Genomic DNA, 16,292 nt, shown 5'->3' with positions numbered 1-16,292 from the left:
ACACTTTTATCTGTTCATTCACTTTGCCTATGTGAATTATAGCGAGCAAATATTTTATATTTTAACATTTGTGTAATGTCACTGATTAACTCCAAGTCAGCTAGGTCACAGTTATTATTTTAACACGTTTTAAAAGGGTTATGTACACAACAAAATGTTGTAACTGGGCTGCATGCCTAAAGGACAAAAAAAACAACCAATGACCATACAAATAACCATATCTCCAGAATATCATCTCAGCCCAATCTGTGCTAAATATCTGGCTCAAGTTATCTTTTAAGTATAGCTGCCACATCCCATGCCGAGGACTCTTTAAGCCTGGTAAGCTCTAACAAAGAAGATATATATATATCCTTGTAGTCAGAATTTGTAGTTTGGATTAACGCCTTAAAGGAAATGAAGAGTGTGTTTACGTCATAATTTAGTTGAGATATTTTGTGTCATTTTTACGACACACACACACACACACACACACACACACACACACACACACACACACACACACACACACACACACACACACACACACACACACACACACACACACACACACACACACACACACACACACACACACACACACACACACACACACACACACACACACACACACACACACACACACACCTGCTAATGGGACAGCTCTATTTCCACAGATTCAAATCTTTCCAAAGAAATAACAGAAATATTTTAAAGGTTAAAAGCATTGTTTTTGGGGGGGTTTTCTGTGTTTTTTTTTTTTTTTCAAAGCAAAGTATACTCCGTGGTTGAGGGCTCTTTTAAACTGCAAAACCAACCACAAACGCGATAAGATTTTGTTTGTGATTTTGCAAAGCAATTTTTCCATGATTGCATGTTTGATCTTTCTCTAGAAGAACACAGAAAAAATCAGCATGTAGCATGTTTGCAATCAGGCAAAATCTGATTATCTTTGCAATCTGATTATCGAATCAGATTGCAATGTTATAAAAGCATTCACAACATTTTTATTTCTTTGAAGATGTTTCGCGTTTTACAGTTTGCATGCAATCAGAAACAGACAGCAAAATGCAGCAAATCTTTTCAAGTATAGAGTTGCTGCGAACCCGCGGATTTAGTTTCGCAAACCACAAATGCGAACTTGCGAAAAAGTTTGTGAACCGGCGAATCAACGCGAACCGCAATAGACTTCAATGGGCAGGCGAACTTTCAAAACTACAAACACTAATTCTGCCCACAAAAGTGGTTGAAAAGATGTTTCAAGGGGTCTAACACCTGGAGGGGGGCATGGCGGAGTGGGATACACGCCAAAGGTCCCGGGGAAAATTCCGGATTTGACGCACAGCAGGATTATAATCCCTAAAAGGCAGAAATCACATTGTATTCCTAAATTGGAGGTCTAAAGTGCTTGAAAACGTGTGTGTAGACATGGATCAGGTAGTGTAAGTAGTGTACTGCTTCACACTGACAGACCAAACTCACTGTGTAACGCACCGCAAACAGATGTCCATGCTGATGCGTACATTGGCGAGAGTGCAGGTGATGGCGGCTTTCAAGCCCATATGGTCGGGCTGAGGTAGCTCAATGACAAAACCACAGTGACTGAGTGTCCAGCTGATCGAATTAGGTCTGTCCACAATGAAGCAACAACCTTATTTTCTTGGGTGTGCCCCCCAACACACTCATATAGCCGGTCATTGCTTCATTGTGATATGCAAGCCCCTTCACTGCGGCAAGGTAACAATCACGAAGGGGAATTGACACATGTACATGCCTTTTGTTTTGTTGTTGCAGCCACAGTGCAGCCAGAAAAATTAGGCAGGCATGTACACGCACCAGAAAAAATATTATAGCGGCCGCTGCTAGCAGTGGTCTTAAAAGTTCAGGAATCTACCTGGAGTCCTGGACCCTGTAAGTGGTGGCGGAGAAGGCAGTCAGGCGGCCTCCAGGCAGAGATGCTGTGTGGGGACTGACTTCGTCTTGGGGCAGGCAGTCACACGGCGTGCAAGCAGAGATGCTGTGTGTGGGGTCTGACTTAGTCTTCAGGAAAGCAGTAGCCCTCCGGGATCCATGCCTCATTAATTTTGATAAAGGTGAAGTACTGAACACATTTTTGACCTAGGCAAAGTCTCTTCTCATAGACAATGCCTCCAGCTGCGCTGAAGGTTCTTTCTGACAGGACGCTTGAGGCAGGGCAAGCCAGAAGCTGGATGGCAAATTGTGACAGCTCTGGCCACAGGTCAAGCCTGCGCACCCAGTCGTCCAGGGGTTCATCACTGCTCTGACTGTCGATAGTTCTTTCTCTACCAATGTTAAAGGGAAGGTTCAGGGAGGGTGGGTAAAAAATAAAAATCAATTTCCACTTACCTGGGGCTTCCTCCAGCCCGTGGCAGGCAGGAGGTGCCCTCGCCGCCGCTCCGCAGGCTCCCGTGGTCTCCGGTGGCCGACCCGACCTGGCCAGGCCGGCTGCCAGGTCGGGCTCTTCTGCAGAAGAGCCCGACCTGGCAGCCGGCCTGGCCAGGTCGGGTCGGCCACCGGAGACCACCGGGAGCCTGCGGAGCGGCGGCGAGGGCACCTCCTGCCTGCCACGGGCTGGAGGAAGCCCCAGGTAAGTGGAAATTGATTTTTATTTTTTACCCACCCTCCCTGAACCTTCCCTTTAAAGCTTACATCTATTTTTTTCTGCTGTCTGTGCAGTTCCTTCAACGAGAATATGTTATGGAGGGCAAGTCTGCCATCCATTCAAGTGAAAGGTATGAGCGGACTGGTATATAAAACAGCGTGCGGTCACACAGGTGCAGTGAAAGGAATGCACTAACTGGTATATAAAACAGCGTGAGGTCACACAGGAGCCGTGAAAAGGTATGCACGGACTGGTATATAAAACAGCGTGCGGTCACAGGTACAGTGAAAGGTATGCATGGATTTATATATAAAACAGCATGCGCTCACACAGGTGCAGTGAAAGGTATGCACGGACTGGTATTATATGTGCAGCCGTCACACTAGGCACTGAATGTGCTGGGCCTGGCACAGTATAGCAATTAGCAAGGGCCAGCTGCGACAGACAGGGCTGTATATGCAGTGTCAGTGGGCCATACACAAAAAAAAAACATAACAAGAACATTAGCTCTCAAAAGAGCTGTTTGGTGGTGCTTTTTAGCAACGAATATCAGCAAGGAGCAAGCTAACAAGAGCCTAACTAAGCTTTCTCTATGTCTGCAGCAACCTCTCTCCCTTTTCTCACTAATACAGTAACACACAGAGTGAGAACATGGCCGACACTGCTGACTTATATAAGGGGGGCGGGGGGCTCCAGGAAGGAGTGCAGCCTGATTGGCTGCCATGTGTCTGCTGACTGTGATGTAGAGGGTCAAAGTTTAGCCCAATGATGTAGTATAGGAGGCAGGTCAAATCGACATAAAGTTAGCGACCTGATGCGAACGCGAATCCGCGATGTTTGCGACAACTCTTCCAGTATAAAAGAGCGCTGAAAAAATGATGATATTAGTGTTATTGTTATTATTATTATTGATTTAGAAAGCACCAACGTATTCCGTGGCATTGTACAAAGTAAGAAACAAACATGGGGCACATAATAATACAGACGATGGTGGACACCAATATACAAAATACATATTTGGTGACAAAATACAAAAATGATACAAAATACAAGACACAGAATTGGTAATCACAGTGATAGAAGTAACATGATGAATAAAATGTATAATGATTTTCAGGACACAAAATGGGGTGAGAGCCCTGCCCTTGCAAGCGTAAATCTAAAGGAATAGGGGGGGGGGGGACAAGAGGTGGGGTAGTATACAACAAACATATAGAGGCAGTGTGTTTTAGGGTATCTCGTAGGAGTGCAATTTGGTCTTACGACTAAGGGGAAGTAGCCTAAGGTATGCTTGTCGGAACAAGTGAGTTTTTAGTGACCGTTTAAAGGTAACAAAGGTTGGCGAGTGACAGATGTGTTGTGGGAGGGCATTCCAGAGGAGGGGTGAAGCGCATGCAAAGTCTTGCAAACGTGAATGTGAGGAGGTAATTCTAGAGGAGGACAACAGAAGATCATTTGCAGATCTGAGATTGTGATTGGGTTGGTATCTGGAAATTAGTGAGGAGATGTACAAGGGAGTATACAATAGTACTAATGAAAACACCATGATAGATGATAGACATCTTTTAAGTTATGTACACATTTTAGGTATACAAATAAGTGCTGTTATTGTTGGCTTAGAGGCAACACAACAAATACAGTGTCAATCCATCTATCTAGAAAAAAAAGTAAAAACAAGTAATTTTCATGGTAATTTTCTTATTTTGACAGACTTAAAACATGTCATAATTATAAATGATATGTGAAGTTCCAATGTTTCTACAGGAAGGCCCATACACAGAGCACAATGATTGCTGAAGCCTAATTGAATGGCAACAATTGCCATTGGCTGGCAATTATTTGTCTTAAAGAGGAACTGTCGTGAAAATGTTAAAATTTAAAACACATACAAAAAAGAAGTTCATTTCTTCCAGAGTAAAATGAGCCATAAATTACTTCTCCTATGTTGCTGTCACTTACAGTAAGTATTAGAAATCTGACATTACCGATAGATTTTGGGCTGTGAGGAAACACAGAAAAGCCGCCGCTAGTACTCAGAGTAGGGCGGCTGATTCCGCGTTCAACATGGCAGCTGACGCGCAGTCGGAGCGCGGAGAAACCGCCGCATGCCCAGACAACAGGGCGGCGGATTCCGCGTCCGACGCGGCAGGTTGCACGCATAGGCCTACTCCTATCAGTAATGCTGAATGCGGAGAAAACGCCGCACGCACGGACAGCGGTGCGGCGGATTCCGCATCCAACACAGCAGAAACATTACAACACATGTCTGGTGTGGCTGGGACTGATAGTCCACACTGGTTCAGGAGGATGCGCGCGCAGAGAGGCAGGGTCTTTATGACAGTCAGAAGGGGGTCAGCTGACCAAGCCGGTCAGCTGACAATTTCAGCAGCTGTCATTGGTCCAGCACTTAGGGGAGGCGCTGGAGAGCGCTAGTGTATATATACTGGGTGCTGGTAATTTCTCTGGTGTCTGGCGTTGGGATCACTACGTGGTAGCACTCAGACCTTGTCAGTATCTGTGTTTATTAGACCAGTTTCCAAGGTGTTGATGATCAAGGAACTCACACCTTAGTCTAGGAATTCTGTTATTATCTGTGTTATTATCTAGACCAGTTTCCAAGGTGTTGATGATCAAGGAACTCACACCTTAGTCTAGGAATTCTGTACCATCTGTATTATTAATATTATCTAGTCTAGTTTCAGGAGTGTTGAGAATCTAGGAGCTCACACTCAAGCCTAGGCATTGTTGATTATCTGTTATGACCTTCTGCTTTCCTGACCATTCTTCTGATCTCTGATTCTGTACCTTTGTTATTCTGATCTCTGTTGCCAAACTCTGCTAGCCCTAGGACTCGGCATCTGTCTCCTGTCTCTGTACTTTATCTGTCCGTGTGTTATCGACCTGGCCTGCCCGACCTCGAGAACTATCTCTCCTGTTAAGAGATAGTTCACAGATCCGTCAGTGACACTTCTCCTATTGGTGTCACTCACGTTCTGTTCTTCCCACTCTCAGCCTGGCTCCGCCCCTTGGGGAGCATCAGACCTGTGGAAGGAACCTGATCTATAGCAGTATCCCATACTGCCTAGCACCCTTCTTACGGGTGCTCTCCTCAAAGTTTTACTGTTGCACCAAACACTCTTATCACTCAGGTGTCCAGAGGTTAGAGATATATCTGATTATCGGTGATACTGCAGATCATCTATAATCGGGTATATATCTGTATTCTCGGTGATACTGCAGATCGCCGGTAATCAGATCCTCTCTGTGTTACACCGATCGTTACATGGGCTAGTCCATCTCTCCATAGGGGATTCTCAGCATGGCCTTTATTCTTTACAAAGACATTCCCTGTAAAAGATTTATACAAAGATGCTGGCCAGCCTCCCTGTTTGCTGCAAACTTTTTGGCAGTTGGACAGAACCACTTCCATTCACTAAGAGCTTTAAAAATAAAGAAAACACTGAGAACCCCCCCATGAGAAGATGGGCTAGTCTAAAAAGGCGGTAATGTCAGATTTCTACTTACTACTTACTGTAAGTGACAGCAACATAGGAGACAAGTAATTTATAGCTCATTTTACTGTGGAAGAAACGTACTTCTTATTTGTATATGTTTACATGTATTTAAAATTTTAAGATTTTCGTGACAGATGTCCTTTAAGGAAACTGCAACTTGCATGATTGAATTGCACTACACTGCTGGAGAGTGGCGTAACTACAAGTCATGGGGCCCCCAGAAAAACTTTGATAGGGCCCCAATGTTCACACTCCTTCCCTTTCCTTCCCCTTGGTGCTCTCCACGGCCTTGGGACCCATCTCACAAGGGTCATAAAATAAGTGTGGCCATCATGATCTTCACATCCATAACAAGTGTAGCCACAAAAACACCAGATCTGAAGTATAGTCCCCTATATTGGAGAAAAGGAAAGGTTGGTAGTTGGGGCCCCCCGCAGTTTTGGCCCCCCCCTGCGATCCGGGCAGTTGACAGACAGAACTGCAATTTCAGAAAAAAACAGCCCTTAAAAGGGCTATTGGGTGAGGTACTGTAGCACTACTAGCTGCACTGTACACCTGCTCTAACCCCCTGTCTCCTATAGCAGCTACAGTACTCCACACAGTGGACACACAGAAAAGCAATGTAACAGCAAGAAAAAAAAAAGAAAAACAGCCCTTACCAGGGCTATTGGGTGATGAGGATGGTGACTAGTACTTTGATACACACAGACAGGGGAGCCTCTAGGCATAGGCAGTACAGGCCATTTCCTGGAGTGCCATTGGTCCTGGGGGGCGCCATGTTGCTGGATTAAGCCACGCCACTGGATTAAGCCATGCCCCCTGGCCACGCCCCACCCCCTACAGACGTTCTATTACTTGCTTCTGCTGCATCTGCTTAGCGCAAGTTGCAGGCAGCTGCCACTGTGTCCCTCTGTGCCTTGTACATCCTTTTTCCCCCCTTTGTGCCTTCTTCTGTCCATTTTGTGCCTCCTTCTGTCTCCTTATTTTTGGGTGAAACACTGCCAAATTCCGATTATTTTCACATGGGGGGAGCCACTGGGGGGGGGGGGTTATCGGGGCAGGGGCATTGATGAGGGGGACGTAGTGGCCGCCACGGGGGGGGGGGGGGGGGCGGCACAGGCTTTCCTGCCTGGAGATATAAAATGGCTAGAGGCGCCCCTGCCCATTTGGCTTACTATTGGTGAGTTGTAGCGGCCCACCACCTTCCTTTTAATCAAAAAAACTCAAGGGGCCATATGCAATTCTCTTTTTCACCTGAGTTTTCTCCTAGGAGATAATTTTTCATCTTTGATTTTAAATAATTTTCCAGTACTTTTGAACAAAAAAAAGCACCAAAAAGTAGGTGAAAAGGTACTATCAAAATTATTTTGAGCATTTTCTTGCCTTCTGGGGGCTTAAAATGCATTTTATTGACAAGTTTAAAAATATCACCTAGGAGAAAACTCAGGTGAAAAAGTTAATTGCATATGTGCAAAAATGTTGTAACTCTTCCTCTACTGGAAAACAGTAAGGGACTTCAGATAATTTCTTGGTAGGGCTAGCACTATATGTGTATATGTTTAATTCATCATGTCACAAGTTACTTCAGGTATGCTTTAAAATTCACCTCTTCAGTCAAGCACGTTTGCTACTGAACCATGCCAATGCTATTCTCTATTTCCCTGGCAGGCCACCAGTTTACCAGCTCCCTTCACCTTATGTGTAAAGGTGCCCACTAATGATGTTACAATCTCCTGAATGATAATTTGGATTGGGGACTGTTAATGGTACTGATTGATGACCGATGATCTCTCTATTGATCGTTCTCTCAATCCAAATTCAAGAACAATTATTTTGATTTGATTGGATTGCTTGCCAATTTTTACTCCATTGGTGGGCCCAAACAACTAACCATCCAATCCGATCATTGCAATTGATCAGGAATGAGAAATCGTACCATCAATGGGCACCTTTACCCTTGTATTCCTAGTTTGGGCAGGGCCATCCTTCCAAATGTCATTACGACTATCTGTGTCATGCTACAGTATGTATAGTTTGTCACTGCAATTGCAAAGTGCAACTTAATCATTTGTAGTTATATAAATTGTTATAATAATAATAATAATAATATGTTTTCTTTCTCTTGTAGAGAGAGACCAGCGATATATGGAATATGCAGACAGTACTGTTTATCTGCATACTTTTTCTCGCAGTGGCCTCAGTGATACCTGACAATCAGATATGCCAGGAACCTGATGAAAATGCCTTTACTGTCATTAGGTGTGGAGGTCCAGGGAAGAACGGCCTTCCGGGCACTAAGGGGGACGATGGAGCCAAGGGAGAAAAGGGAAATATGGGTATGAGTAACACAAACAAGCAAGAGTTTCATAGTATAGAATATGCATACCAACACATTTCATCAACATGAATTCTTTGTCTATACGAATGTTATAATATCTGTGAGGATTAAAAAAAAGGTTTAACTTACCTGGGTCTTCTACCGGCCCCCTGTAGATGTCCTGTGCCTGCGCTGGGACAAAACAATCCTCTGGTCCCCCGCTAGTGCTCAGTTTCGTTTTCTCAGTTGGCGGGCCACTGCACTTGTGCTGCCCTGGCCACGCGTGTCCTCTCTCCCGCTCAGGTCGCCAGGCCAGGGCTGTGCAGGCGTAGTGGCTGTTGACGTGTAAATCGGCAGTAAGGAAACTGAGCCCTGGTGGGGGGGTAACTTGGGGCTCGTTTTGTCCTGGCACGGGCCTCCCTGCAGTAGGGAGGTAGAAGTCCAAGGTAAATTACACTCATTTTTGTTTTTCCTTACAGGTTCCATTTAATATTTACATAAACAAGCATAAGAACACAATCTTAAAATGGGGGGAGGTGGGGGGATTTTAGATGTGATTAATGTGAATAAAGCCTTAAAATAAGCATTTTGATGAAATGTACATTTTATTCCTCAATTCCCAACAAGTAGGTAGTGCTTGAGGATAAAAATGTTTTGCAGCTGTGAAGTGGAGGCCCTACACAGGGGTAGGGCCAGCTCTCCCATTGAGGCAAGGTGGGCAATTGCCCCAGGGCCCTGAGTGAAGTGGGGGCCCTGAGCTCTTTGGTCAGTAATGAAATAGTTTTTAGTTATTTTAGCCTCAGTTTAAGATATTAACAAAATATTACATTTAATATACAGGATGTCGAACTCCAGTCCTCGGGGGCCATATCTATGTCAGTGTTTAGCATGGACTGAGAAAAAAAAGAAATGTGTCCTACCTGATGATGAACCACACCTTGCCTGTTTCCATCCCATCAATTAATGTGAGCTGTGCCAAAAATACGTTAGGACCTCGCAGGACAGTTTCTAGGCTCAATTGCACCCAGGGCAAGGGTGTGAAAATTGTGAACCCCTCGTGGAGCCAGGTATAGGTGCCTGCAGTATAAGTTAGCCAGGTCTAGCTACATCCAGTATAGGTAGCCAGCGATAGGTCCCCCCAGTATAGGTAGCCAGGCATAGGTGCCCAAGTATAGGTAGCCAGTATAATTGCCCCCAGTGTAGGTTAGCCAGGTCGGTGCTTCCTGTATTGGTAGCCAGTATAGTTGCCCTCAGCATAGGTTAGATAGGCATGTGTGCCTTGTATAGGTTAGAAAGGTATGTGCCCCCTTCATAGGTTAGGTAGATGCCCCCAGTATAGGTTAGATAGGTAGGTGCCCCCAGTATAGGTTAGATAGGTAGGTGTCCCCAGTATAGGCTAGATTGTTTGGTGCCCCCAGTATAGGTTAAATAGGTAGGAGCCCCGAGTATAGGTTAGATAGGTAGGTGCACCCAGTATAGGTTAGATGGGTAGGTGCCTGCAGTATAGGTTAGATAGGTAGGAGCCCCCAGTATATGTTAGCAAGGTAGGTGTCTGCAGTATAGGCTAGATAGGTAGGAGCCTCCAGTATAGGTTAGATAGGTAGGTGCCCCCAGTATATGTTAGATAGGCAGGTGCCCGCAATATAGATTAGATAGGTAGGTGCCACCCCGTAATGGAGGGGGGAGTCCACCGCAGAGAAGGCAGCCCGACTTCTCCCTCCCTTATTCACCCCATGGCCACCCTCCCTGCTCCCCCCCTCCGCTGCAGGGTTAGCGCAGCAGGAAGTGTTCAATAGAGCAACTCACCTTACTGCTGTTCCAATCCCCGCTCACCTGCCGCTGGTCTCCTCCTCTGCATAGCCATGTATACACACTCTACTTCCTGATTAGAGTGTGCGTACGCAGCTATGCACAGGAGGAGGCCAGCGGCAAGTGAGCAGCAATTGGAACGGCAGGAAGGTGAGTTGCTCTATTGAACGCTTTCTGCTGCGCTAACTCTGCAGCGAAGGGGGGATATAGCTCCCAACTGTCCCTCTTTTGGAGGGACAGTCCCTCTTTGGGAGCCCTGTCCCCCTGTACCTCTTTTCTCCTCAATTGTCCCACTATCAAGACTTTAAAATAATATATAATATAAAACAACATAGGACTATAAAACAACATAGGACTTTAAAATAATAATAATATAAAACAACATATTTTTCCTATGAAATCTTTATGGTATGCGTGACTAGGGGTGTGGCAGGGGTGTGGCTTATTAAGTGTCCCTTTTTCTCATCTCAAAAAGTTGGGAGGTATGGGAGAGCAAGGAGGGCAGCCCAGGGTGGGGAAGGGAGGGAGATATGAGGCCACCCTTCCCGCAGCCACTGCTCCACCTCCATCATGGCGCCCCCCTCCCTCAGTGCTCAGGGCGGCCGCACGGCCAACACGCCCCTAGAAATGGGGCTTGGACCTTGCACCTTGAGTTCAACCTAGAGTGACAGTGAACTAGCTGCAGTGTATGTTGAACTTTGTTCAAAAATCTGCTTCTAAAATGTTGCCTTTACCTTCTAAAGTGGTTCCTTCTGTCTCTGCATACCTTGTTTTCCCAATTGGAAACCTCCTCAGTACTTCACTAAACACTAGGTGTGGAAAAGTGCTGGATACTGATTGCTCATTTCTTATTAATGTAAGCAATAGCAGTGGCATGCTTATACTTAAAATAAGTGCAAGAATCAGTAGTACATGTGTTCTAAAAAATGGATTGACTATTGATACTGTATTTGTGAGCTCTACTTGTTGAAAAACTAGCAGTGAACTGTGCAGAAGTAGAGTGATGTGACTTTAGCAGAGTGATGTGACTGTGCAGGGGAGTGATGTGACTTTGCAGGTCACTAAATCAAGGCACATTGTAGGGGGTGTAGTTTAGGGGCAATGTATGCTTTAAATTAGCAGAGACCTTTTTTTTGAGACAATCAGTGGTGACATGGGCTGGATTCAACATGTGGGCCTTGAGTTGTAGAGATGGCCTGAACTGTTAGCCGGCGAGCAGTATTCTGCGAACATACGCTGTTTGCATTCACGGCCAACAGCAAACATTTGGCGTGTTCGATTCTCCTCCTATACATTATCATTGAGCTAAACTTTGACCCCTTATCTAACAGCAGACACATGGCAGCCAATCAACTAGAACCCCCTCCTGAACCCCCCTATCAAAAAGCAGTTGTGGTGGCCATATTGGATCAATTCTGACTGTTAGCGAGAGCAGGGTTAGCCTTGCTGCAGATCGGTAGGGAAAGCATTAGCTATGTCTGTGTTCTTGTTCCTCACTTGCTGTGAAAGCACATCAAACAGCTAGCACCTCGGTCTCCTGTGTTTTTTTGTGTGTGACACTCCACAGCCCACTGACACCCAGAGCTGTGTGCGTACTACTGATGTTGCCTCATTAAGTTGCACGCACAGTACCACTCCAATGCTTTATTATTTCACTGTATTCTGATACAGGGTCGTAGCAATAGGGGGTGCAGGGGTAGCGACCGCATCGGGGCCCTTGGACCAGAGGGGCCCCGAAGGTCCCTCCCTCAACTACAGTATTAGTTCTCTATTGGTCCTGTGCTCATAATAATCACTTCTATAGATACATTGAATAGTGGTAATCACTAACAAACTGTTCCCCATCCCCTTCTTGCATCTCTGACACTGTAGTTGCCATTGGCAGGTTTTGGTGCGCCGTATCAATTGTCATGTATACAGTGCTTGGGGGGCCCCATGTAAAACTTGCATCGGGGCCCACAGCTCCATAGCTACGCCACTGTTCTGATAGTATTATTGCATTTCTCTGTGTGAGACACTCCACAGACAACTGACACCCAGAGCTCTGCATAATGTGATTCCTGCCCTATAGAGATTAAAACCTGACTTTGCATCAATTTTTGGTGGGACTTTTGGCATGGATCCCCTCCGGTATTCAATCACAGTCCAGATGTTAGACCCCTTTGAACAACTTTTTCATCACTTTTGTGGCCAGAAACAGTCCTTGTAGGTTTCAAAATTCGTCTGACCATTGAAGCCTATGGCGGTTCACCAGATTCGCCTGTTCGCAAACATTTGCGGATGTTTGCATTCGCCATTCATGAATGGAAAATTCTATGTTCGCAACATCTATATTGAGTTGAACGTCTGTGGTTTAGGTACACAGGAGATATCACTGTAGCTTATTGCCAGTGTTGATTAGGGGGCTGGTATGGTGCAATAGGCGGATCTCTGTATTCAGATATCCTAGGCAGAAATTCCCCTTTAGTCTTTGTTACCTTAGTGGGGAAAACAGATAACTGCTCTCATGTACATAGATAATTCATTTATGTGACCTAGTATCAGGCCACCAAGTGTATCCACATACCTTATTTGCCCTAATGATATGTCTCTTATTGTTGTTTATAAATATAGACAATGACATACATATATAACTTATTTTTAAACATTGACTTTTCTGGTAATTATATTTCACAATTTCAATTAACAGGACCATTCGGATTTGAAGGCAATAAAGGACAAACAGGACCTAAAGGAGATCTGGGATCAGAAGGGGGAAAAGGATACAAAGGAGATATTGGAGAGACAGGTTACATGAAACCTCACATACTAATATTATTTGATCACATACTTAACTTGTGTTAAAGGACAACTGAAGTGAGAGGTATATGGAGGCTGCCATATTTATTTCCTTTTAAACAATACCTGGCAGCCCTGCTGCTCTCTTTCTCTGCAGTAGTGTTTTAATAACACCAGAAACAAGCATGCAGCTAATCTTGTCAGATCTGACAATAATGTCAGAAACACCTCATCTGCTGCATGCTTGTTCAGGGTCTATGGCTGAAAGTATCAGAGGCAGAGGATCAGCAGGACAGCCAGGCAATATGTGTTGCTTAAAAGGAAATAAATATAGCAGCCTCCATATACCTCTCACTTCAGTTGTCCTGTACCTGAAGCTTTATTTTAAAATAATTTAAAGCTATTTTTAAAAAAGAGTAGTAAAATGAAAACATGAATATAATTAGGGATGATCAATGAGATGCAAATATTTCTGAGTTGATGCAAATTTATACAAATTTGTATGCAAATATATGCAGTTTCAATATGGACCAATCAATTTAAACCCAGGTTTAAGTTGAATGGTCCCAATCATTTTAAACCCAGGTTTAAATTGATTGGTCCATTTTCAAGCTGCAAATATTTGCTTAAAAATGTGCATAAACTTGGAAGTATTTGCATCTCATTGATCATCTCTAAATATAATCAACATCAAATCATCCCTTGCCCTGTTGTTTACTAAGTTTCCAGAAGTACAACTTGTATTCCACCTGCTGGTATAACAGCTTCCAATACCCTCGCTGCACTTAACTATTACAGTATATCTTTTCATGGTAGAAAAAGAAGGTCCGCACGATTGTCTTCACAGTCAAAAGATTTATTCAGGAGGACATATCCAGATACAATTGAAAGCACATGACCAACATGTTTCGGACCTCACGTCCTTAGTCATAGTCATTTTACAGCTCTCTGTGTGAGGTTTAAAAAGAGGATGGGTCAGTGAAAGGCGGGGCATGGCCCAACCCCCCAGGAGGGGGAGGGGTAAACACATAGGTACCACAACCCACCAAAGACTGTCACCTCCTCAAAATATACATTTGCATTTAAAAACCAAAGCAACAAAGTTAAAACAAAGAAGCAACGGAAGAGAGAGCACAATATTATCTTTAGGCACCGAATTATATGACTATCATAGTCAAATATACAGATTGAAAATAAGTTTGCATAAATATACAGAAATTGCGAACCCTATCAGCCTGTGACCAAAGCCAGATCCCACCTCTCCATTAGGTGATCTGGTTCCAAGACGGAAAATCCAAAGTGCTTCCCTTTTGCAAATCATCGCCTGTAAGTCTCCTCCTCTCCTGGGCAAGAAGACCTTCTCTATGCCCTGAAATGAGAAGCCAGACATGTCATCACCGTGCACAGGGCGATAATGTCTAGCAACATTGGAAATATTTTGAGTGGACTAAGCGGCTCCTAAGAAATGTTCTGAAATTCTAGCCCTAAGTGGTCTGGTGGTACACCCTACATGTTGAAGGGAACAAATGTGACATGTCACCAGATAAATGACATTTTTGGAGTTGCAATTAATGAAGTGTTTAATGGGGGATCTATAACCGTTAGTAAGTGATTCAACAAACTGAGCACTAGTATGCAGCATGCAGTAATTACAAGATGGAATAGCACATTTGTGTGATCACACAAATGTGCTATTCCATCTTGTAATTACTGCACTTGTTCCCATCCCTTCTATCTGGTTCGATAGATAATTTCCGACATGTCCGATCTTCCTTTCAATCCTTTCGCCGCTCGATTTCTGATAGAAGTGAATGGAAAAAGATAAGAAAAACCTGTTCAACCTACATTTCCGATCTTACTCTAATGCTGGATACACACCATGCGTTTTCGCGTTCGATGCGGCCGTCGATACGCGTTGATTCGATTATTTCCGACCTGTCCGATTGAAGCTTTGATGGATCGTTAGGTCGATTTGCCATACCTTACATGGCATTCGACCTAAAAATCATCGAAATTCATTCGAAAATGTTCGGAAATAATCGAATCGACGCGTATCGACGGCCGCGTGCGACGCGGAAACTCATGGTGTGTATCCAGCATTAGGTACACACCTAGCTGCTCACTCCGCTCCTCCAATGAACTTTGCCTGACCGCCCCCCGTATCACCCAGTCCCATGCACGCCTCCAGGACTTCTCAAGAGCTGCTCCAACACTGTGGGACTCCCTACCTCCACCCATTAGGGCAGCCCCCTCCTTCAACATCTTCAAGAAGGCCCTCAAAACTCACCTTTTTACTCTGGCCTACCACCCCTCACAAGTGCTCTATACCCACAGCTGAACTCTGGACCCCTACCTTCCGTGTCCCTACCTCTCCCTCTAGATTGTAAGCCTTTGGTCAGGGTCCTCCTCCTATTGTGTCCTACCTGATCATGCACCTCCATTACTGTGCACCCATACTGTGGAGGAGAGGAGCGCTTCTTATTTGCAGGGAGGCAGCGTAAGTTACTAGCACTGCGGATAGTGGAGCATAGTGTGCGCTCCTGTGATTACATATGCTGCACGGCCAGTAGCGTGCACCCCATTACATTTAAGGCACGCTGTGGAAATAGCGCGAGTAACAGGAGGTTACTTGTGCTATTTTCTTTAGTAAATCAACCCCATTTTCTGCTATTTATGCGATAAACTCTTTGTGCATTACGCAAACATAATTTCATGTAGTGCTCAGAATTCTGACTTTCAATGAAAAATTGCAAAATTCTGATATGAAATTTGGAATTCCACAAAATCAACACACTCATCCCTATGCCCAGCCTCTCCGTTAAACAGATTGCCGGACTATAGCTGAACTGCATGTACAATATCTACAGTCTACACTGCTTGCTATCCTCAATGTTGCCCTAACAGAAAAAAATTCCAGTTATTGATGGCAACAGTGTGTGTGTGTGTGTGTGTGTGTGTGTGTGTGTGTGTGTGTGTGTGTGTGTGTGTGTGTGTGTGTGTGTGTGTGTGTGTGTGTGTGTGTGTGTGTGTGTGTCCGTGCATGCATGCATGCGCATGTGTGTGTTTTGAGCTTTATTCTTGAAAAATAATGTATTGTCCATAGCAGTATATTTGGATATAACACGGTTTAGCATGAAGACTTCTATAAATACAATGCTTTTTCTGTTCAAGGTTTGGAAAGCCGTGTATCAAGTCTGGAGCTGCGAGTAATTGATCTGCAATCAAAAATACCGGTAGCAGTGGATAAGCATGCAAAACGTTAGCAAGTTAG

The 16,292-nt window shown here is 44.5% G+C and overlaps 1 protein-coding gene across 2 annotated transcripts in view; it reads left to right on the top strand.

The window, feature by feature from the left end:
- The window catches only part of LOC137534404 (mannose-binding protein-like), a 34,899-nt gene that overhangs the window by 13,917 nt on the left and 4,690 nt on the right, over positions 1-16,292 (top strand). The window contains exons 1-4 of one of the 2 annotated variants that reach the window (XM_068255900.1): positions 240-321; positions 8,246-8,453; positions 12,933-13,031; positions 16,193-16,279. In XM_068255900.1, the coding sequence (XP_068112001.1) occupies positions 8,270-8,453; positions 12,933-13,031; positions 16,193-16,279 (370 nt within the window). In that variant the 5' untranslated portion in view covers positions 240-321; positions 8,246-8,269. Of the gene's footprint in view, positions 1-239; positions 322-8,245; positions 8,454-12,932; positions 13,032-16,192; positions 16,280-16,292 lie in introns of those variants that run through there. The other variant, XM_068255901.1, reaches the window with a different exon arrangement.

Source organism: Hyperolius riggenbachi, chromosome 10 (assembly GCF_040937935.1).
Source record: "Hyperolius riggenbachi isolate aHypRig1 chromosome 10, aHypRig1.pri, whole genome shotgun sequence".
Classification (NCBI taxonomy): domain Eukaryota; kingdom Metazoa; phylum Chordata; class Amphibia; order Anura; family Hyperoliidae; genus Hyperolius; species Hyperolius riggenbachi.
The sequence above is the reverse complement of the archived record's forward strand: the minus strand, read 5'-3'. Positions and strand labels throughout refer to the sequence as shown.